Source organism: Peromyscus leucopus, chromosome 10 (genome assembly GCF_004664715.2).
Source record: "Peromyscus leucopus breed LL Stock chromosome 10, UCI_PerLeu_2.1, whole genome shotgun sequence".
NCBI classification, from domain to species: Eukaryota; Metazoa; Chordata; class Mammalia; order Rodentia; family Cricetidae; genus Peromyscus; species Peromyscus leucopus.
The window spans coordinates 11,607,085-11,629,152 of NC_051071.1; the positions used below are offsets into that span (position 1 = coordinate 11,607,085).

Sequence of the window (22,068 nt, forward strand, 5' to 3'; positions counted from 1 at the left end):
TTGATGGACATTGGGGCTAGCTCACCCTCCATCTATTGATGGAAAGTTGTGTTGCTTTCATCTTGAGACTATTGTAGTGATGCTGTTATAAATATTTACCATTTAAAGAAAGTTCAGACTTACCCACATATCTATATTGCTGTGTGTTCCAATATAAGTTTGTAGTTTCGATGTCTGTATCCACCTTTGCATTTATGGAACCAGGTTACTTCATCCTAAACTGATAAGAACAGAAGTGAAATTAATACTTAAATGGTATGTCTGAGTCAGAGCATTTCCTATAGTAGTCAAGGCTTGGTGAAAGTTCCATCAGTAGCTGTTCTGGTCTAGGCACACAGGCTTCCAGAAGGTCACCAGCCTCAGGACTGTAACACGAACAGCAATGTGGTCAACAACATATGGCACTTACTGTTAATTAAATTTCATTCGTTTTGTGCTGCTGTTTGCATTTTACTTGGTTTTGGTTGTATTTTAGAGTCACAAAGGTTCTATTCATCAAGACCTAGGCTTACATTTCTACACATTTAGGTAGAACAGTGACAAACAGTTTAAAGCAATAGTCAGGGCAGGGATCCATGAAGACCATCTTACATCGCCTCTGTGGGACTGGACTGGGCCCTCTGCAGAGGTCAGGGAGCTGTGTAGCTTGATCTGCATAAGGGGCCCCTGGCAGTGGGATCAGGATCCATCCCTAGGTCCACTGCCTGTGGTGGGACACCTCGCACAGCTTGGTCCAGGGGGAGGGGCCTGGACCTGCCTCTACTGCATGTACCAGGCTCTGCTGCCTCCCTTCTGGAGGCCTTGCCTTGGAGAAGGTGGGAATGAGGGGTGGGATGTGGGGGGAGGGTAGGGGGTGGGAGGAAGGAGGGGAGGGGACCTGAGGTTGGTATGTAAAATGAATAGAAAATCTCTTCATAAAAAAAGAAAAGGAGGGGCTGGAGAGATGGCTCAGAGGTTAAGAGCACCGACTGCTCTTCCAGAGGTTCTGAGTTCAATTCCCAGCACCCACATGGTGGCTCACAACCATCTGTAATGAGATCTGACACCCTCTTCTGTATACATAATAAAAATCTTAAAAAAAAAAAAAAAAGAAAAAGAAAAGAAAAGGAAAAAAGAATAGAAAAAGCCATACAGCTGGAGGCATTTTCTCAGACTTCCTGATTCCAGAGGGTTTGGGGGTAGGGTAGAGGGTCAGAGCCATTTTACTTTGTTTGTTTGTTTTTCTGTTTTTTAAAACAGGGTCTTTCACTGGGCCCTGGTGAAAGATAGGCTCTGTGAGGACAAACTGGCAGGTCCACAGAGCCCCCGGGTCCGCTGAGCTCTGTCCCCCATTACAGAGGTTTCATTTACGGCATTTTATATAGGTGCTAGGATCACCTGAGGTCTTCCTTTTGGCATGGCAAGCCATTCCCCAGTTTATGCTACCACGTGCTGGTGTAGGGGGTGTGGATTTGAGAGGAGAGGGAGAGAGGAAGCTTTGCAGAAGAAAAAACGGTTTTTAGTTTTATTTCTTTTATGAGTACAGGTGTTTTGCTTGAATCTATGTCTGTGTGGCACATGCATTCCTGGTGTCTGTGGAGACCAGAAAGACAGACTGGAGTTATAGATTAATGTGAGCTGCCATGTGGGTGCTGGGAATCAAACCTCAGTCTTCTGGAAGAACAGCCAGTGCTCTTAACCGCTGAGCCATCTCTCCAGCCCCAGTGAGGAAGAAAGACTTGAATAAAGTCTTGTGGGGGCAAACAAGGGTGAAAATGCCCACCAGGCAGAGGTCCCTGTAAATGGAAGGAACTGGCAGGTTAGGAATACTAGAGCTTGAGCTGTGGGCAGGGCAGAGTACAAACACTGGTGTAGCCCCAGATGTGGGGCTGCAAAGGCTAGACCAGACCTGAGTGAGCCTTGCTGAGTAGCAATTGTATCAGTAAGAGTCCCAGCACCAGCAAAGACTGGACTGAAGAGAACTCTGCCTTCTAAGTTCTGGGACTAAAGGTGTGGACCACCACACCAGCATCACACCTTTTTATTTTGAGGCACAGTCGTTCCTGAACCTAGAGCTTGATGATTCTCCTAGGCTGGCTGGCCATGGAACTCTGGGAGCTGCCTGTCTCTGCCCACCCCCAGCACTGAAATTACAGCCATATGCTGCCATGTGCAGCTTTTTATGGAGGTGCTGGGATCTGGACTCGGTCCTCATATAGGCACAGTAGTACTTTGTCAGTTTGGGCATCTCCCCATCTCAACGAGCCATCTCTCCAGTCCCAGGCACTTTTTAAAATATCTTAAAAATGGTAGAGCAACAACATTAAGTTTCCGAGGGACCAACTGGGCCTGAGCCACTAGCCTATATGGTCACACATGAAAGAAATGATTTCCAACTTGCTCAGGAGGCTGGGTGAAATGCCAGTCTCTTGTTAAAGAAGCCTCTACTGTATCCTATCAGGAGCAGTAATGTAAAAAGCGGGGTGGTGGGTATGTGGAAGAAGAGGTGCCTCTCCATTCTCCTGGCAGAGGAGCGGCTGAGGGATGTGTACTACCCTCCATGCTGCATGTTACACCTGCCTCTGACCCCACTCCGGGGTTTTCTTATTCAATGACTGAGCCTACAAAAATGCCAGAGCAGACCCATTCCTGCAAAATATGGGACTCCACTGATGGGTATCCGTGGCCTTGGCCTAGTGGGACTCCACTGATGGGTATCCGTGGCCTTGGCCTAGTGGGACTCCACTGATGGGTATCCGTGGCCTTGGCTTAGCTGGGAGTCTAGGTTAGAAGTGTCAATTTAGGAAACAAAGTTTGATGACTTCTGTTTGATGAGGGTAAAAGCGGCCGGGGGATGGGCAGAAAGGCAGATAGCAGCCTTCAGGAAGTGCTTCCCACATGCCTGGAGATTGTCTAAGATCCTCATTGTATTAACTACACTTGAACTTCACAGTACGGATGTGGCTGGGTGCCAAATATTATTGTTTCAAGTAGCCACTGTTCTTGGTGACAGAATCCCTGCACATGGCTGACATGCCTTCTGTTTTTTCCTTACACCCTGCATCTGTGCCGTGCTGGGCTGAGTCTGATGGGCTATAGGTGGACAGTTTCTCGCCCTTCCTCTTTTTATGTGGATTGGGATGTGGGCATGCTGGCTGGAACTGGAAATGCCATGCTGGCTCCTGATGAAAAGCAAACAGCTGGAGCGCTGATCTAAGTCACCCCAGAATGACCGTAGCGTCCACACTCGCTATCCATGCTCCACTTTCACAAGAGAAATAAAGGCTGTGTTACCCAGTGTTACTTAACTGTTGTTGCTTGGTGTGTATGGGGGCAATACTTCCTTGAGATGGACCCCATAACAAAAGACAAATTAAGAAAAGCAAAACACATCTATTACATGTGAATGTCACATATGCACAGAAGACACACAGAGAATGGGCACTTCCCTTAGGTGGCTCAGTACAATAGCTGACAAAGGACAGCAAAGCCAGTGTGTCGGCGCACGCCTTGAATCCCAGCGCTCGGGAGGCAGAGGCAGGAGGAGCTCTGTGAGTTCGAGGCCAGCCTGGGCTACACAGTGAGTTCCAGGACAAATAGGGCTACATAGAGAAACCTTATCTCAAAGACAAGAATGTGGGGCTGCAGAGATGGCTCAGTGGTTAAGAACACATACTGCTCATACAGTTGGATTCCCAACACCCATATCAGACAGCTCAGAACTGCCTGTCACTCCAGCTCTAGGGATCGGACACCCCTCTGTCCTCCTCATGTAAGATATACACATAAATAATAATAAGAAACACCAGCACTCGGGAGACAAAGGCAGGCGGATCTCCATGAGTTTGAGGCCAGCCTGGTCTACAAAGTGAGTTCCAGGACAGCTAGGGCTGTTACACAGGGAAACCTTGCCTCAAAAAAAAAAAATCTTTCATCTCTAGTATTTTCTAGAGTTGGGGACTTGCAGAAATAAATGACATACAGGCTAGTATGGCTGTTCTCCACAAAATTTGAAAATCTGAAAAAAATGGACAATTTTCTAGATAGGAACCACATACCAAAGTTAAATCAAAACCAGATAAACTATTTAAATAGATCAATAACCCCTAAGGAAATAGAAACAGTCATTAAAAGTCTCCCAACCAAAAAAAGCCCAGGACCAGGTGGTTTCAGTGCAGAATTCTACCAGATTTTTAAAGAAGAGCTAATTCCAATACTCTTCAAATTGTTCCACACAATAGAAATAGAAGGAACATTACCAAACTCCTTTTATGTGGCTACAATTACCCTGATAATCAAACCACACAAAGATGCAACAAAGAAAGAGAATTACAGACCAATCTCCCTCATGAACATTGATGCAAAAATATTCAACAAAATATTAGCAAACTGAATCCAAGAACACATCAAAACAATTATTCACGATGATCAAGTAGGCTTCATCCCAGGGATGCAAGGATGGTTCAACATACTAAAAGCTGTCAATATAATAACCATATAAAACAAACTGAAAGAAAAAAAACACACAATGATCTCATTCGATGCTGAAAAAGCCTTTGACAAAATCCAACACCCCTTCATGATAAAGGTCTTAGAGAGATCAGGAATACAAGGAACATTTCTAAACATAATAAAGGCAATTTACAGCAAGCCAACAGCCACCATCAAATTAAATGGAGAGAAACTCAAAGTGATTCCACTAAAATCAGGAACAAGACAAGGCTGTCCACTCTCCCCATATTTATTCAATATAGTACTTGAAGTTCTAGCTAGAGCAATAAGACAACAAAAGGAAATCAAAGGAATAGAAATTGGAAAGGAAAGTCAAACTTTCACTATTTGCAAACAATATGATAGTATACATAAGTGACCCAAAAATCTCTACCAGGGAACTCCTACAGCTGATAAACTCCTTCAGTAAAGTGGCAGGATACAAGATTAACTAAAAAACAATCAGTAGCCCTCCTATACACAAATGATAAAAGGGCTGAGAAAGAAATCAGAGAAACATCACCCTTTACAATAGCCACAAATAATATAAAATACCTTGGGGTAACACTAACTAAACAAGTGAAGGATTTGTATGATAAGAACTTTAAGTCTCTAAAGAAAGAAATTGAAGAAGATATCAGACAATGGAAGGATCTCCCATGCTCATGGATAGGTAGGATTAACATAGTAAAAATGGCAATCTTACCAAAAGCAATCTACAGATTCAATGCAATCCCCATCAAAATCCCAACACAATTCTTCACAGACTTGGAAAGAACAATACTCAACTTCATATGGAAAAACAAAAAACCCAGGATAGCTAAAAGAATCCTGTACAATAAAGCAACCTCTAGAGGTATCACTATCCCTGACCTCAAGCTCTACTATAGAGCTAAAAAACAGCTTGGTACTGGCATAAAAATCAACATGTGGACCAATGGAATCGAATTGAAGACCCTGACATTAACCCACACACTTATGAACACCTGATTTTTGACAAAGAAGCCAAAACTATACAATGGAAGAAAGAATCTTCAACAAATGGTGCTGGCATAACTGGATGTCAACATGTAAAAGACTGCAAATAGATCCATATCTGTCACCATGCACAAAACTCAAGTCCAAGTGGATCAAAGATCTCAACATAAATCCAGTTTCACTGAACCTGACAGAAGAGAAAGTAGGAAGTACTCTTGAACGCATTGGCACAGGAGGCCACTTCCTAAATATAACACCAGTAGCACAGACATGAGAGCAACAATTAATGAATGGGACCTCATGAAACTGAGAAGCTTTTGCAGGGCAAAAGACACGGTCAATAAGACAAAAAGACAGCCTACAGAATGGGAAAAGATCTTCACCAACCCCACATCTGACAGAGGATTGATGTCCAAAGTATATAAAGAACTCAAGAAACTAGACATCAAAATACTGAACAATCCAATTAAAAAAATGGGCTACAGAGCTAAACAGAATTCTCAAAAGAAGAATCACAAATGACTGAAAGACATTTAAAGAAATGCTCAACATCATTAGTCATCAGAGAAATGCAAATTAAAATGACTCTGAGACACCACCTTACACCTGTTAGAATGGCTACGATCAAAAACACCAATGACAACCAATGTTGGAGAGGATGTGGAGCAAAGGGAACACTCCTCCACTGTTGGTGGGAATGTAAACTTGTACAACCACTGCGGAAATCAGTATGGCAGTTTCTCAGAAAATTGGGACTTGATCTACCTCAAGACCCAGCCATCCCACTCTTGGGCTTATACCCAAGGAATGCTCAATCATACCACAAAGATACATGTTCAACTATGTTCATAGCAGCATTATTCGTAATAGCCAGAACCTGGAAACAACCTAGATGCCCGTCAACTGGATTAAGAAAATGTGGTACATATACACAATGGAGTACTATTCAGCAGAGAAAAACAATGACATCATGAAATTTGCAGGCAAATGAATAGAACTAGAAAATACCATCCTGAGTGAGGTAACCCAAACCCAGAAGGACAAACATGGTATGTACTCACTTATAAGTGGATACTAGATGTAAAGCAAAGGACAATCAGACTGCAACCCATAGATCCAGGGAGGCTACCTAGCAGGGGGGACCCTAGGTTGACTATGGCTTATAGTAAGTTTTGGTTTTGCCCAATCACTGGACAAGCTTTAGTGAAACATTTCACTGTCAGGATAAGAATTTGTACCCTATCAAGCTGATGAAAGGATATACTAGCTGTACTTTCAGGAGGGGAGGCTAAAATCTTTTTAGATTATGGATTAGCCTATAGAAAAATGTCTGCTGAGCAGCAAACTGGGAGCCACGCCAGGGCTGCAGGGGGCTGGCGTCTCTGGTGGTCTCCGAGGTCTGCCCGCCCGCCTGCCCTCCTCCCGGCTGACCCCGCCCACCTGCCTGCCCTCCTCCCGGCTGACCCCGCCCCCTGCCCTCCTCCCGGCTGACCCCCCCCCCTCCTCCCGGCTGACCCCGCCCCCCCGCCCCCCTCCTCCCGGCTGGACCCCGCCCCCTGCCCCCCTCCCGGCTGACCCCGCCCCCGCCCTCCTCCCGGCTGACCCCGCCCCCCGCCCTCCTCCCGGCTGACCCCGCCCCCGCCCTCCTCCCGGCTGACCCCCCCCCGCCCCCCTCCCGGCTGACCCGCACAGCCCACAGGTGAGGGCGCACCTTCGTTCGGGAAGGCACTCCCCCCCCCCCCCCCCCCCCCCCGTCAAGAGTCTGTCCACCCACCTCGGCCGGTTCTCTTTCATGGACACAGGATCTATGGCACTGTGGGGTAAGCGCTGGTTGGTTTGTTAACTTGGCACAGCTCGAGTCACCCAGAGCGCGGGGGCCCCGAGTGAAGAACTGCCTCCACCACGCTGGCCCGGGCCCAGCGCAGGCCGTTGTCTTGAATGATGGATGCCACTCCTGGGCAGCGTCTGGGGTTGCAGAGGAGGCTGAGCAAACCCTCGGGAGCAGCCAGGAAGCAGCCCTCCTGGTCTCGGCTTCAGTTTGTGCCGCCAGGTTCCCGAGGCCTAGCCTTGGCTCCTTCTTTGAGGGTCTACACCTGTGAGCTAAGTGAACCCTATCGCTCCTACGCTGGCTTTATCACATGTTTATCACGGCGGCAGAGAGCAAGCCAGGACAGTCAGGACACACAGAGCAGGCGAGTGTTGGTTTGGGACCCTTTTGCAGTGTTTTCACGTGGCTTTGTCTGATTCTTTTTTTTTTTTTTTTTTTTTTTTTGGTTTTTTCGAGACAGGGTTACTGTGTAGCTTTGACGCCCTTCCTGGAACTCACTCTGTAGCTCAGGCTGGCCTCGAACTCACGAGATCCGCCTGCCTCTGCCTCTCCCTCTGTGCTGGGATTAAAGGCGTGCGCCACCACCGCCCGGCTTGATTCCTCTTTTTAAGATGGGGTTTTGTCATATTACCTATGTTGTTCTTGACTCATGGGCTGAAGTGAATCTCCTTTAGCCTCCAGAGAAGCCGGGGCTGCGGGTGTGTGTCACAATGCTTGGCTTCAAACAGTAAAACCCACACACTTTAACTACACACACACACACACACACACGGAACTGTATTTTGGAGTCTGGAGAGATGGTTCAGTGGTTAAGAGCACTGGCTGCTTTCCCAGAGGACCTGGGTTTGATTCCCAAGCACCCACATGGCAGCTTACAACTGCCTTCAATGCCATTACCAGAGCATCCAGTGCCCTCTTCTGGCTTCTATGGGCACTGAATGCAGATGATACATAAAGTTACATATTACATGCAGGCACAACACCCATACACATAAACATAAATACAATTTATTAAACAAAGAAATGATATTTTGGGGTTGGATCGAGAGCGGCTAAGAGTGCCATACTGCTCTTGGGAAGGATCCAAACTCAGTTGCCTAAGTTTTGATCCCATGGTAGGTGGTTCACAACTGCCGGGAACCTCAGTTCCAGGTGACCCGAGGGCTCTGGAGGACGCCTGCACTGCACAGGCACATGCCCATCTCACACACGTGGTTCAACATAAAGGTACATCTTTAAAAAAATAAACAAGCAAACAAACAATTCCCTTAACTATCTGTAATCACTTAGATCCTTTAAACTCTTTTCTGTCACTAAGAAAAAGTGATAGCCAGTGAGGTGGCCGCTGGTAAGGACACTTGCAGAAAAGCCTGATGTACCCGGTTTCAGCTCCAGGACCCACGTAGTAGAAGGAAGATTGCCTCCTGCAGGCTGTCTCCCAACCTTTGCCCTCACACAAATGCATAAATGCGATCTAAAAAACGATGTTTCCTACCTCCCAGACAGACTTTACAGTCTATTAGCAGGTGGGAATGCAGAAATATTGAGAAGCGTTCATCCGGTCACACAGTTTTCCTGGTGCCCACTGTGGTGGTGCAGCCCACAGAGGGAAGGCATCCTCAACACCAGCAGGCCTGCGCCACAGCGGCTGTCTTTGGTGAGTGTGCCTGAAGTTGGATACATGCATAGGCATCAGAATTATAAAAAGAAATGCACAGTGCTGTCACATGGAATTGCAGCCGTCCCAATTTTCCAGTGAGAGTGTCTGCTGGCAACCTAGGGGCAACACTTTTTTTAAAAATAATTTGTTTTTTGTATGTGGTATTTTGCTTGTTCGTCTGTGCACCACATGTGTGGTGCTGCCCACTGAGGCCAGAGAGGGAGCTGGATCCCCTGGAACTGGAGTCACAGACAGGTGTGAGCTGCCATATGGGTGCTGGGAATTGAACCCAAGTCCTCTGGAAGAGCAGTCAGTGCTCTGAACTGCTGAGCCAACTCTCCAGCCCAGGGCACACTCTCTTTTATTTTTAAAATTTATTTATTTTGAAACAGGGTTTAAATCCTGTAGTTCAGGCTGAACAAGAACTCATGGTCACTTGCCCTTGAGCTCCCCAGTGCTGAAATTAGAAGCATGCACTGTGATTTAAAAAGTACTTACAGTCTAAGGATAGAACTATTTATCCTAAAATAATATAAAACTGTTTACCAAAAAAGGGGGGACAATACATACATACATGGTGGAAGGAGAGAAGAGACTCCAGAAGGTTGTCTCCTGACCTCCACACTCATGCCCCCAAGTGTAAATAATAAATGTTTTTTGGTTTTAAAAAAAATTATTTGGGGGGCTGGAGAGATAGTTGAGTGGATAGGGGCACATACTGCTGAGTTCAATTCCCAGCACCCACATCAGGTGGCTTACAACTGCCTGTAACCCAACTCTAGAGGCTCTAACACTTATGGCCTCTGTGGGCACTTGCATTCATATGTACATATCCCCACCCGACATACCCATAATTAAAATAATAAAAAAATAAAATTTAAAAGATATTAAGATATTTTATGTATATGGTATTTTGCCAGCATGTAAATCTATACTCCCCACAAATGCCTTGTACCCAAGGAGGTCAGAAGGGGGTTTTGGATCCCCTGGGACTGGAGTTGTGGGCTGCCATGTGAATTCCAGAATCCAGGTCCTCTGGAAGAGCATCCAGTGTTCTTAGCCCCGGAGCCATCTCTCCAGCCCCAGTAAACGCTGTTTTTAAAATGGGAACGGGAGAGAAAGCTATCTGGCATTCTGCCCTCGTCTCTGCATTCATATGCATAGGCACTTCTTGGACCTGCACACTTACTTGCATACACATACAAATAACATACAAAATGTCATTATTTTCAAAACAACATATTGAACTTGCTTTCTCATTAGAATGCAGTTACTTTTTTCACACTAGTAATTAAAAAACAAGACCCAGATTATATACAATTACACACACACACACACACACACACACACACACACACACACATATATATATATATAAAAAAATATAAATATATATATACTTAATGACATTATTCCATCCCTGGGGTCCACATGGTAGAAGCAGAGAACTGACTCTGGAAGTTGACCTCTGATCTCCACGCCTGTGCTGTGGCCTGTAGGTGAGTGTGTGCAAACAAACACACAATAAATAAAACATAAAAATCTAAAAGTGCGAGGGGTGGCAATCTAATCCAGCATCGGACAGAGCAGCGATCTCTGTGAGTTCGAGCACCTGGCTACAAGGAATCCAGAAAGCCAAGCTACACAGAAAATGTCCAAAAAAAAAAAAAAAAAAAAAATCTAAAAGTGCAAACAATTATCAAGTCACGTTCTGGACTAGCAGGACAAGGATGCCAGGCCAGTTGTTTACACAAACAATCCCAGCTGAAGAGGACTTCCCCTGTGCCTCCAGCCTGCACCCAGCTGGCCTCATCCAAGCTGCACCTTCCATGGCCTGGAAACACTGCTTCTCACTGCAGTGTGTGTGTGTGTGTGGGTCCTCTCCCTCTTCAGCCCACACCTCTTCCCTTTGACTGATGTCTTCAGGCTCACTGTCATGTAAGGTTTTCTTTTTCTATCTTTTTCTTTACCAGATTCTTGAAAATTAAGGAAAACTTCAGTTAACTCTGGACAATTTGAAATCTCTTTAGGATCCCAAATATTGTCACAGTCTACCAATGCGCCTGGGAGGGACTCCACCTTTTTGCTCCACAGCTATTGGTCCATGATTCTTTTTCTACCACAATATTCTCAGGGCCTCTTTCCCGCTTTTTTTACTCTTTGCATTGGGTTTCTTTCCCATTTTTGCAATGTAGTTTCATTGGAGGCCACTTTTAAATCGCAGACCTGAAGAGCGAGCGCTTCAGGGTCCAGCGGTCTGTGTACCTCCAGCTAGAGCCGCACTCATTTTAGTGAATTTATCTCCATTGGTGTCAGTTCTTGTACAGTTTTGGAGTTTACACAGTTTAGTGACTATAGCAGCTTATGGCCTCAGAAAGTCTTATTTTCTGTCAGGTTCAAATGATTATTAAACCTTATCATGTGATGCTTTATTAGGAGCAATCAGAACTGGATAGGGTAAGCACGCAGTCTCCGATGCCTTCACTCAGCAGTGCCTCTGGTCCGATCAGACGAACTCCCAACGTCATTTTGATTTGGCAGTCATAGCGTGGGTGAGTGTTGTAACTTCTCGAAGAACACATTGAAATGCAGTAGCTCCAACCAGCAGCTTGTTGCACAGACATGCAGACCACTGACTGGCATGGCCACAGCACAGCCAGGTCCTTCCCAACCTCCCACTGAACTACCTCTTTTCTTTGCTAAATAAACCGCCTAAGTAACACTTTCCAGATGGTTGTTGCAGTTTTTATTAGATGGTGAAAAGAATTAATAAACCGTATTGTAACTGTATTAAGTCACAATCCCATGCGCTTGCAAGCTCAGTCCTTGACGGTCTCTAGAGGAGTGCTGCATGAATAAAGGCAAGTATTCCTTCAGTAACCGGGTGCGGGGTCTAGAGCATTGCGCAGCTCGCTCGCGACCCACGGACCTTCCCGGAATAGGGAAAGCCAGCGCTAGTGCGAGCCCTGGGCGGAGTCTTGGCCGTCGGTAGGCGGCCGGGGCCAGCAGCCCCGCTCGGCTTCAAGAACCCCTGCAAGTCCTCAGCGCACCAGGGAGACGGGGGAGTAGCGAGCTGCCGGCATCCTAGTCCGAGCCCTAGGGGAGAAAGGAAACCGGGGAGGGCGGAGCCTTAGGCTAGGGGGCGGGGCCAGGGCGGGGCGGAACCTTAGAGAGGGGCGGAGCGAGTCCGGGGGAGGAGCCGGGCAGAAGGCGGCGTCCCGAGGTGGGGCGTATGGAGGGCGTGGCAGGGTCCGGGGCGGAGCGGGAGCGGCCGGGGCGGAGTCGGTGTGGGGCGGAGCGGGCGGCGGGAGCGGGCGGCGCGGGGCGGGGCAGGCCGGGCCGGAGCGGCCTGGGGCGGGGACTTCTGGCACTTTCTGGGACCTGCGAGGCTCGCCGGCTTCAGGCCGGAAACCGTGCGTCCCCGCTGCCGGGGCCCTCGTCGTCTGCGCCGCCCGGGCCGCCATGGCCAAGTGGGGTCAGGGGACCCGCGCTGGATCGTGGAGGAGCGGGAGGACGGGACCAACGTGAACAACTGGCACTGGTGCGGCGGGCGGCGGCTGGGCCCCGGGCGCGGGCGGCGGCGGGCGGCGGCAGGCGGGCGGCAGGCGGGAGGGCCGCGCGGCGCCGCAGCACGCCTGCCCCTGGCGGGAGACGGTTCGTAACTGCCCCGGCCCTCCGGCGTCGGGCTCCTCCCGAAAGTTGGGCCAAGCCCCGCGAGGGACTGGTGCCTCACCGCCCCCGACATCTGTGCCTCGGTCGCCCCTCACCAGGCCCTTTCGGGCTTGAGCTGCGTAGTGCGCGTGCGTGTGCCGAGGGCCGTATCCCCTGCAGTTGGAAGGGCAGGGGCTTGGATCTCACTTTCTTTGCTTTGTCTCAGCTTGCACTAGCTGCCTGCCCGCTTTGTGTCTCTGCAATACCGGGAGATGTCCGCCTCTCTGGCGGGCGTTGGGCAAAGCTGAGGCAGTTCCCGGGGCCGAGCCCGGACCGCACCATTAGATGACTTGGCTGTCCTGAAAGAATGATGTCCAGTGTTCTAGGCTGGGTTCCGTGGCTAGGACACTGACTTGTCACAGCCGCTCTCCGTCCCTTCAGATGGGAGCATTAGGGAGAGTGCATAAGATAAATATGGAAAAGCTCAATAGTTGATACTGTGATTAAGGTTATTTAAATGGTTACCACCGTTACAGATGGCCTCAGCCCAATAATTTCCTGTGGGTGAGATTGCTTGACTCTCCTTCCTGGGGCCATTGTTTTTAAGATTGCCCAGTAGTATATGATGAATAATAGTGTCTTAAGAAACTGAGCAGCAGGCTTAGAAGACACCTAGTAGAAACCTAGTCGAAGAAGCACATTTGCAAGTTGGAGGCTGTGTGAGTAACAGGGCTCACCTGGCGTGGGTCTGGAAGGCATCTGGCTGGGCCGATGGGGTCGAGCTGGGTCATTCACTCGTGTCTTTCTGTTCTCTGGCAGGACAGAGCGGGATGCCACTGTTTGGTCCAAGGGGAAGCTCCGAGAGCTCCTGGTTGGCCTTGCTGTGGAGAATGAGGCTGGCCGATGTGAGATCAGTGAGTTGAAGCAGGTAGAAGGGGAGGCTTCCTGTAGCAGCCGCAAAGGAAAGCTTATTTTCTTCTACGAGTGGAACATCAGGCTGACCTGGAAAGGTAATGGGGTCCTGCGAGAGGCAGGAGGGGCAGTTCTTCCAGTTAGTGAGCAGTGTAGTTCTTGATGCAGATGCATTTGGAGTTGCTGGGTCCTGAAACTGCACTTTACCCAGCACTCTAGATGGTTGACGGGCAGTACTCTCTCAGCTGAACCCTCTTACCATCAGCTGTGATTAGGGCTTCATGGAGCTGCTGCCTGGAGCTCCCTTCCTCCACAGATGCCTGCTCCCTCGAAATTTTTTATTTAAAAAGTTAAAATCATTTGTGTGGTCCACAGCACATGTGTAGAAGGCAAACAACTTTTACACACTGTGCCTCCTTCCCGGCCAACCGTGGGTCTTTTAAAAAATATGCATGTGTACAATGTGTGTGGGGCATGTGTGCCCTGGTGGGTTTATGAGGTCCAAGGACACATTTGTGGAGTTGGTTCTTCACCTTTGTTTGGGTTCTGGGAATCGAGTTCACGTCAGGAGGCTGCCGCAGTAAGCTCCTTTACCACTGAGCCGCCTTGCCAGCCCTCCCCTGGCTGGGGTCTTTAGCATAAGTTTTGTCTGTGTGGATTTGCCTGTCATGTGTAGAGTTCCCTGACTCTGCTTCCAGGTCATGTTTTCATTCCGTGTTGTACTGTGTTTCAGTATTTTATGCTTTTTGTATCCATTGTGTGGATAGACCACATATTTGTCTGTTTACTAGTCAGGCATTTCTGTTGGTGATTTTCTTATCTTTGCCAAGTTCTCCTATGGCACTTAACTTTTGACTCAATACTTGTTGAAATGACCAAGGATCAGACCCAGGGACAGGAAGAGGACAAGAGAGATCTGGTTATGGAAAACTGCACTGTGTTAAAAAGTTGGGCTCTGCCCTTGCATTGGCTCCTTTCTGTGTAGTTTTAGAGAGGAGTTCTCTACGCTGGCCTGGGACTGATGTCATTGTGCAGGAGTCAAGGAAGTATTCAAATATCAAAGCAGTCCCAGAAAATTCTCGGCAAGTTAAGGCTAGCCTGAGCTATATAGATCTACTTCATAAAAGCCAAGAGCTTGGAATGTAGCTTGTGATGAACTGCTTGCCTAGTGTGCAGAAGGCTGTAGGTTAGATCTTAAGTGACGTGCACACATGTGCACGCTCACTCACTTGCATATGCACTCAAGCAGTCTCAGCCCTGACTCTGAATAGACCCCTCCTCCAGCTGGGGGTTGCCCTGACTTGCTTTCTTTGTAGCTCCTGCTGCTGGGGTGTAGCAGGCCTGGAGTCTGAAGAACCTCATGGCCTGTAGCTCTTCATTTCCCTTGCCCCAAACAACCACTTTTTTGGATGACAAGAAAATAGATCCTCAGACCTAGAAGGGGAAAGACATATATATTGTTGCCATGGAAACAGTCTTTGGGGCAGAATCAAGCATCTTGAAGGTCCCTCTGAAGTGGCCATCATTGAGCTGAATCTGCCGATTGGTGTTCCTGTTGTGTATGTGTGGGATAAGACCTTGAAGCCCATCATCCCTGGGTAGTTCCTTGGGGGTGGGATGGGGAGTGAAGAGACCAAAATGGGCATCAAACCTGTGACTGCCAGGGCAAAGGCAAGAAGTAAAGGCAGGTGGGCAGGCCAGTGTCCTAAGGACGCTGTCCCTCTTACTCTGTTCCTGGCACCTCCCTTGCAAGTCAAGACTGACCATGTTCATGGGCATCTCAAGTTGAAGAGGTAGGTGGGGCTCTGGGGCTGACCTCTGCACTTTGGCATTTCTGTCTCCTACATACACTCCCTTAGAGAATCTGGTTAGCGTAGCACTTCTGGGCCTGGGCTCTGTCCAAGCCAAGGGAGGGCTCCTCTGATACTAGATTTTGCCAGTGTTTGTTCGCTGACACTGTCTGAGGAGGGTGGCTGGAGCCCGTGTGTGCTGCGAGTTGGTCTGTACACTTCTGCAGTCAGGTCCATGTCTCAGGGCTTTGTCTTCTCAGTAATGATGAGTGTGGCCTGTGTTGTGCTTTGAAAAGTAAACGAGTATTCCAGACCCCAGGAAGTATGACTTCTGGATTAAGTTAATGTGTTAGTTACATTTACCAACCAACAAACAAAACCAAAACTGGCATTTGAAGTTGTCCCACATATGGTCTAGGCTCAGAGAATCAGTCCCTCCTGATGCCTGTGAGGCATAAACTCAACTCATCTGCTGGAAGGCAGCCTGTTGTGGGTGGTGGAACCCTTTCTGACCTTGTTTTGTGGCAATGAAATGCCTTTAGATCATGCCTAAGTGTCAGTGTGGCTGCTGATAAACAGTGTTCCAGTTGCATAGCCCTGCCTGTGAGCCTAGTACTCATTTTGAGTAAAATTATATTAAGTGCTCTGTATACTCCCAGACCAGTATGGTAAGAAAGATGTGCATTGAAGAACAACAGGAAGTCTCTGTGTGTAACCAGGAGTTGGCTGCCAGGGCTTTTAACCCATTGTGTCCTCAAGGACACTGAGGCTTTGGTCTGGGAAGAAATCCAACTTCACCAAGTCCACATAGACTTTGCCAAGCCACAGCTTTTGAAGCTTTCCATGGTCAGAGCTCATTTCCCTTTCTGTCCCTCTGTCCCTTTCTGTCCACTGTCCTTCTGGTGTCCTCTTCCCCTCAAGATAGCCCTTCTTGCTAGACTGGCAAAGAACACTGCAAGACAAGAGAAATGGGTGGTAGCCAGTTTGTGTACACCACATTGGCTGATCCAGCCACCGTGGTTTGGTTGTTCTTTGATGGCTTTAACCCTATAAGGGGGTGGAGCCGTACGTGGGCTCTTCAGTCAGGCAGAGGACTTTTGAATAAAACCAGTTATTAATTGTGCCTATTTTGCTCGTTTTAGGTACAGTTAAAGAATCTGGTGCAAAACACAAAGGATTGATCGAAATACCCAGCCTTTCTGAGGAGAACGAAGTCGGTGACACCGAGGTACCTGCTAGGTTCTCCTTTCTAGTCAAGCTTCTGCTCTTGGTGTTGGGTCCTTGCAGACTCTTCACTCGGGTGTGTGGTCTCCTGTGGTAGTTGTGAACTGTGGAGGTTGTCTGCCATTGCACTATGGGTATATGAGAGGTGGAGCAGTGTGGGAGAGGACGCCCTTAGGGAGCTTCAGACTCCCAGGACCCGGGCAGGTACCTGACTGCAGCAGCCTGGCTTCCTCATCTGTGTAGTTAGTTTACCCTGGGATGTATTCAGGTTAAATGGGACAAGGTATGTGCTGGGAAGTGCTTGGGCCACTTGCATGGCTTGCTGAATGTGACTGTTCCCTTAGTGGGACAGTTCTCAGCCTTCAACTGTACTGTACTCGTTTGTCTCATTGCTTTAAAAAAAAAAAGTTATTTTTGACAGGCTGGCTTTCTTGTCCCAAGAGGAGCTGACTTATTCCTATGCCCACTTTGACTCTTCACATTGTCTCTTGGGGGCAAGACCATTGTACACCAGCTGTTATTCCAAAGCTAGACACTGGCAAAAGCGTCTCTAAGTGTGTCTCAGGTCTTAAGTGGGCCTGTCTCAGACATAACCTTCAGACTTAGCTTGCTGGACTTGGGTGCTGTAGTTTTACCACATAGAGCTCAACAATGCAGCTTCCTGGTAGTAAAATTAAACAGATCTAAAGGTCTATCTTGCAAGTACCATCTGGATGCAGGTTCAGATGCAGCCCAGTCCAGAATCACTGGGACCTGCTGTAGTTTGAGAACACCTTTTTGCATTCCGAATACCAGACCACTTATTGCATCCCTGTCTTTCTGTTGCATTCCTCTTCCGTTTTTCCTCTCCCTTAGCTGATTTTTCTCTCTGCCAAGAGTATACAGTCCAAGGCCAGGTTATATGGGAACTTGATTTTCCTGGGTGGTGGCTTTGGGTTTGTAGAACAGTGCTGTTCAGTATAAATGCCATATAATGCAATTTAAATTTTAATTTACCACATTAAAAACCAGATAAAATAATTAAAAATTTTAATCCAGTATCCAGTAGAGAGTAAATATGATTTTAACATGTAATTAACAAATAACTGATGAGGTACTTTACCTTTTTTTTCCTCCTGTATTAGTCTTTGGAATCTGGTGTGTTAGTTTCGACAGCATAGTTCAGACCAGGCACTTGTTAAATGCTCAGCCACATGTGAGCTGCCATACCAGACCCTTTCTAGATAAAACCACGATCAGTTTAACTCCTATACTTAGGCAATTTCAAATCAAGTTAAATGGCTGATCTGTTCAGTCCATTCACAACGTGGCTGCCAGTACTGGCCTCAACAATGTTTAGCTCCTCTGTGACCATGAAGCAGTGTACATTTCTTGTACCATTTCCTCTCTCTCATCCACAGTTCCGTTACCAAAAGGACCCAGTGTTGGAAGAATACATTCAACCAGTTTTTCCTTAGGTTTTTATTCTTCTGATTTGTAGGTGAACGTGAGTAAAAAAAAAGGAGATGGGGACACACTGAAGGATCTTATGAAAACTACAGGCACCGCCAAGGTCAGGGAGGCTCTTGGAGAGTACCTGAAGGCACTTAAGACGGGTAAAGAAGGCATCCCTTGTGAACCATGGAGTCCCTTGCTGTTTACCCAAGTTACATTTTTTTTTTTTTTAAAAAAGGTTTATTATGTATGCAGTGTTCTGTCTGCACACACCCCTGCAGGCCAGAAGAGGGCACCAGATCTCACTACAGATGGTTGTGAGCCACCATGTGGTTGCTGGGAATTGAACTCAGGACCTTTGGAAGAACAAGCAGTGCTCTTAACCTCTGAGCCATCTCTCCAGCCTCCTGCCAAGTTACATTTTGCAAGAGGGATAGATTCCCAAGTCAGGCTCCTGAAACATCATTAGACTGCAGACTAAGTTGTAGTCTGGGTGTTGAAAGCTAGTTGTGGGAAAGACTGTAATAATTGCCACTTGTCACTAATTTCCTGAGCTGGGCATGGTGGTACACTTCAAGTCTCAGCACTCGGGAAGCTGAGGTAGGAAGACTGTTGCAGGTTTGAGGCTAGTCTCGGCACACAGTGAGACCCCATTCAAAAAAGAAAAAACAAAAAGCCCCAGTGGACTAGTTTTTGTGTAATTACTTGTTTAATGTCTGTCTTCCCTGCTAGACTATGTGCTCCATGAGGGCATGGAAGGTGTCTCTCTTGTTCACTGCTGTATCTCGAGCATCTAGCACAATGCCTGGCACATAGTAGGTGCTTAATAAATCTTTGCTGAGTGAATGAATGTATGAATGAAAGTGACCACAGATATTACAGGCATCAGTAATACCTAGATGATCAAGTGAGGCTGTTGTCATTTTCCCAAATGAGAGGTGACAGCTGGGCAGAGTGGCCAGCAGGGCTTTCTCTGTAGCTCATCCTTGAAGCTTGCTCATTGAGTGTCCAGGTATTGGCATACACAGGTCAGCATGAAAACTGAGTGAGAATAAGCTTTGTGAGGGGTAGTGGAGAGTAGGTGAGGACCATAAGCTATTAATAGTTAATCATGTACAACCTAGCTATTTAGAACTTGTGAAAAATCAGCATTTTAGAGGAATGTGGTAAAGCAAGGCATTCAACAAAGAATAAAGGGCCTTTGCTAATAAGCATCAGTAATATATGTAAAAACATGGGAGTTCTTTTCAAGGCCTCAAAGTGTTCTTTTGAAAAATTCCAGTTTAGATAAAAATGTTAATAAAATTTTATTGTTTCCTTATAGAATTTACAACAGGAATGATTTTACCAACAAAAGCTGTAGCAACCCAGGAACTGACTGTTGAGAGGAAACTGACTGGAAATACTTTGCAGGTATGAGCCTGGTGGCTATAATGAGGGAAGACACCTTTAATGAGTTTCCAGACAATCTTTTGATGATACTGGGTTGTAGATGAGGAAAGGGTATTGATGTCATTTTGTGGAATGACAAAATACTACTTTTTTGCTTTTTTTGTGCCAGGTATGAGGCGGTTGTATTCTGGGCATGCTCCCTACCACGGAACTCACCTCTAGCCTGAGGTTCCAATTCTTGATGGATGAGAACACTAAATAGGCTGTGTACTTCATTAAAATTATTTTTAAGTCATGGGTTGGTAGACTAGCCTAGGCTCATGGTGACCCAGGCTCATGGTGACCTAGGCTCATGGTGACCCAGGCTCATGGTGGCCCAGGCTCATGGTGGCCCTGCTTCAGCCCTGTCTGCTGAGAGCAGAAGTGTAAGCCGTCATCTATTGTGATAGAAGAACGTTCTTGACTGTCAAGGGCTTGGTTCTGGAATGTATGCATGGAATTAACACCCTTCAGGTGTGGTCATCTTCCACCCTCTTGTCATGTTCTCGGTCTAAGAGCAGAGGTGTTGAGCTATAGCCTGGGAGTGGGCTGGAGGTAAAGTGCTCACAGGAACAAGCCGTTGTTTCCAGCCTCACAGCCAGCACTTCTGCAGCAGAGAACTTTAGTGCTGTTCTTCTCTAAGTGGAGGCAGCAGTGTGCACCTTGTAGGCTTGGCCTTTGGATCCTGTCACTTCTCTTCTGGCGTCTCACTCTTGATCCTCTCCCCCACCCTGAGGTGCAGGCTTCTCCAGTGGCACTGGGTGTGAGGATTCCGACTGTAGCCTTGCACTTGACGGAGCAGTTTGACACGACAGTAGAGCAGCTGTACAGCATCTTCACCGTGAAAGACGTAAGTAACACCCTGAGCCAGGCACAAGGAACAGTCTGCTTCTGAAGAAAGGACACTGGTGATGAGAAGCCAGGGATGGCTTCTGAAACACTTGAGTGACAACGACAAGTGACAACTTGTGGTGGGCTGTATCAGCAGTTGGGGATATATAAATTTCCCACCTCTATAAAGAAGAAAGCTTTGATGTCCAACAAAATTAAAGCAAAGCCACATCACTGGTGAAATGCTGACTGACCTGGCATGTTAGACGCTGGTATATGCCTTTCCACATGCGTAGGGTGACAGCATGCATTGGAGTAATATGTCTGTTTTGTTTGGCTAGTTGGTGCAAAAATTTTCCAAATCTCCTGCTGTATTAGAAGCTGAAAGGGGAGGGAAATTCCAGATGTTTGATGGGAACATCACTGGAGAATATGTGGAACTGGTAAGTAACTACAAGGTTACAGTGGTGACCTGGGGTTGCTCTTTCACTCCTATTAGTTTTAACTTGTTTAAAGGTTTTGATGAGTTCAGTCTCAAGTTCTTTTTAATAAGGTTCAATGTAGAGAAATGTTACATACTGTGCATTATGTTCAAGTAATGATAAGGACTAAGCCTTACTGTGATAGTAATTCTGCCCCACTTTGTCTTGGAGACTTCAAGCTCTGCTGGTTCCAGCACCCTATGTCATTAGGGTCCAAGCTGCCAGATACCACTGGCATTTCCAATCAGCTGTGTAGTTACCAGGGATTACCGTAGCTTGGTCCTTGGTATTAATGTTGCCAAGGATATTGCAGAGCAATGGCGTAAACTGGAACACAGGTTTGTATGCTGTTGGTTGGTATTAAAAGGAGCTTAACTTGGAAGGGTTAGTTTCTTCTGTTGTATGGTGCAAATTTCAATAAATGTTTTTTTTTTATTTTTTTGGTTTTTCGAGACAGGGTTTCACTGTGTAGCTTTGCGCCTTTCCTCAATAAATGTTTTTAGTGAAATGTCTCCTTTGTTTTCAGTTAACAAACAGGAAGATCACCATGAAATGGAGATGCAGGAACTGGCCGGAAGGTACGTTATATGAGTTTACATATGGAAGCCCAGCCAAGTGCAGCTGGCCTGGACACTTTCTTCTTTCTGATGTCATAATAAGGCTCCTGGTTTTTCCCCCCAGAACACTATGCAACAGTTGCATTGAATTTTGTGCCTGCTCCAGGGCAAACGGAATTACAATTGGACTGTAAAGGAGTTCCTGTCTGTAAAGAAGAGAATACAAAATTCTGTTGGCAGAAGCAACACTTTGAAGAAATAAAAGGTTTACTTCAGCTCACCACCCAGAATGCTTGAATTAGTTAGGTTTTATAAGGACATCCTTCTGTAAGCAGAAACCTGGCCTGTTTACTTACCTCTTCTTTCTTCCGAAAAGTCTCTTCCTCCAAGGTCCCTAATTTATTTTATATTGGATGAAATTCATGAACCTACAGAATTGAAAAATATTGCTTGAAGCTTTACTGCACTGAGTAAAATCAGGCATCGTCTCACCTTCCATGGCTGTTCCTCTCTGGAAAGTAGGTGAAGTCCAGTCCCCCCAAGCTAAGGCTGGTCCCAACACACTACTTCACTGCTACAGTTGATTTAAGCTTAAGACAAATAAATGGCATGTTATACTACTTTGTTCTACTCCAGTTTTCAAAGTGTAGTTCTTAGAAGTGTTGTGGTGAGGGCTAGTTGGCTGCATTGTTAACACTTCTCTTGCTCTCCTTGGTGGCTTCGGAGGAACGAGACATCCACGTGGTAAGTTACTTTTTTGGACTACTGAGGACTTCTCAAACAGCAAAACGGCCACCTGCTTCCTCCCTCCAGTCGGCTC

At 46.9% G+C, this 22,068-nt stretch overlaps 1 protein-coding gene across 1 annotated transcript; it reads left to right on the forward strand.

Annotated features, from left to right (window-relative positions):
- Positions 1 to 7,389: 7,389 nt before the first annotated feature.
- On the forward strand, positions 7,390 to 21,879 carry LOC114697931 (activator of 90 kDa heat shock protein ATPase homolog 2). The gene is made up of 12 exons (XM_028876313.2): positions 7,390 to 7,640; positions 8,779 to 8,933; positions 11,777 to 11,924; positions 12,109 to 12,477; positions 13,407 to 13,597; positions 16,432 to 16,517; positions 17,994 to 18,108; positions 19,272 to 19,360; positions 20,121 to 20,228; positions 20,551 to 20,652; positions 21,218 to 21,269; positions 21,373 to 21,879. The coding sequence occupies exons 1-12, from the start codon at positions 7,390 to 7,392 to the stop codon at positions 21,543 to 21,545; spliced, it is 1,839 nt and encodes a 612-aa protein (XP_028732146.2). The 3' UTR covers positions 21,546 to 21,879.
- Positions 21,880 to 22,068: the final 189 nt, after the last annotated feature.

Excerpts from the sequence above, each read along its gene's own strand:
- LOC114697931 (XM_028876313.2), top strand. The coding sequence starts at position 7,390 with ATGGATGCCACTCCTGGGCAGCGTCTGGGGTTGCAGAGGAGGCTGAGC. Across the intron at positions 11,925-12,108 it reads GGGCGGAGTCTTGGCCGTCG|AGGGGCGGAGCGAGTCCGGG; the intron begins GTAGGCGGCCGG and ends GGAACCTTAGAG. Across the intron at positions 20,229-20,550 it reads GCATCTTCACCGTGAAAGAC|TTGGTGCAAAAATTTTCCAA; the intron begins GTAAGTAACACC and ends TTGTTTGGCTAG.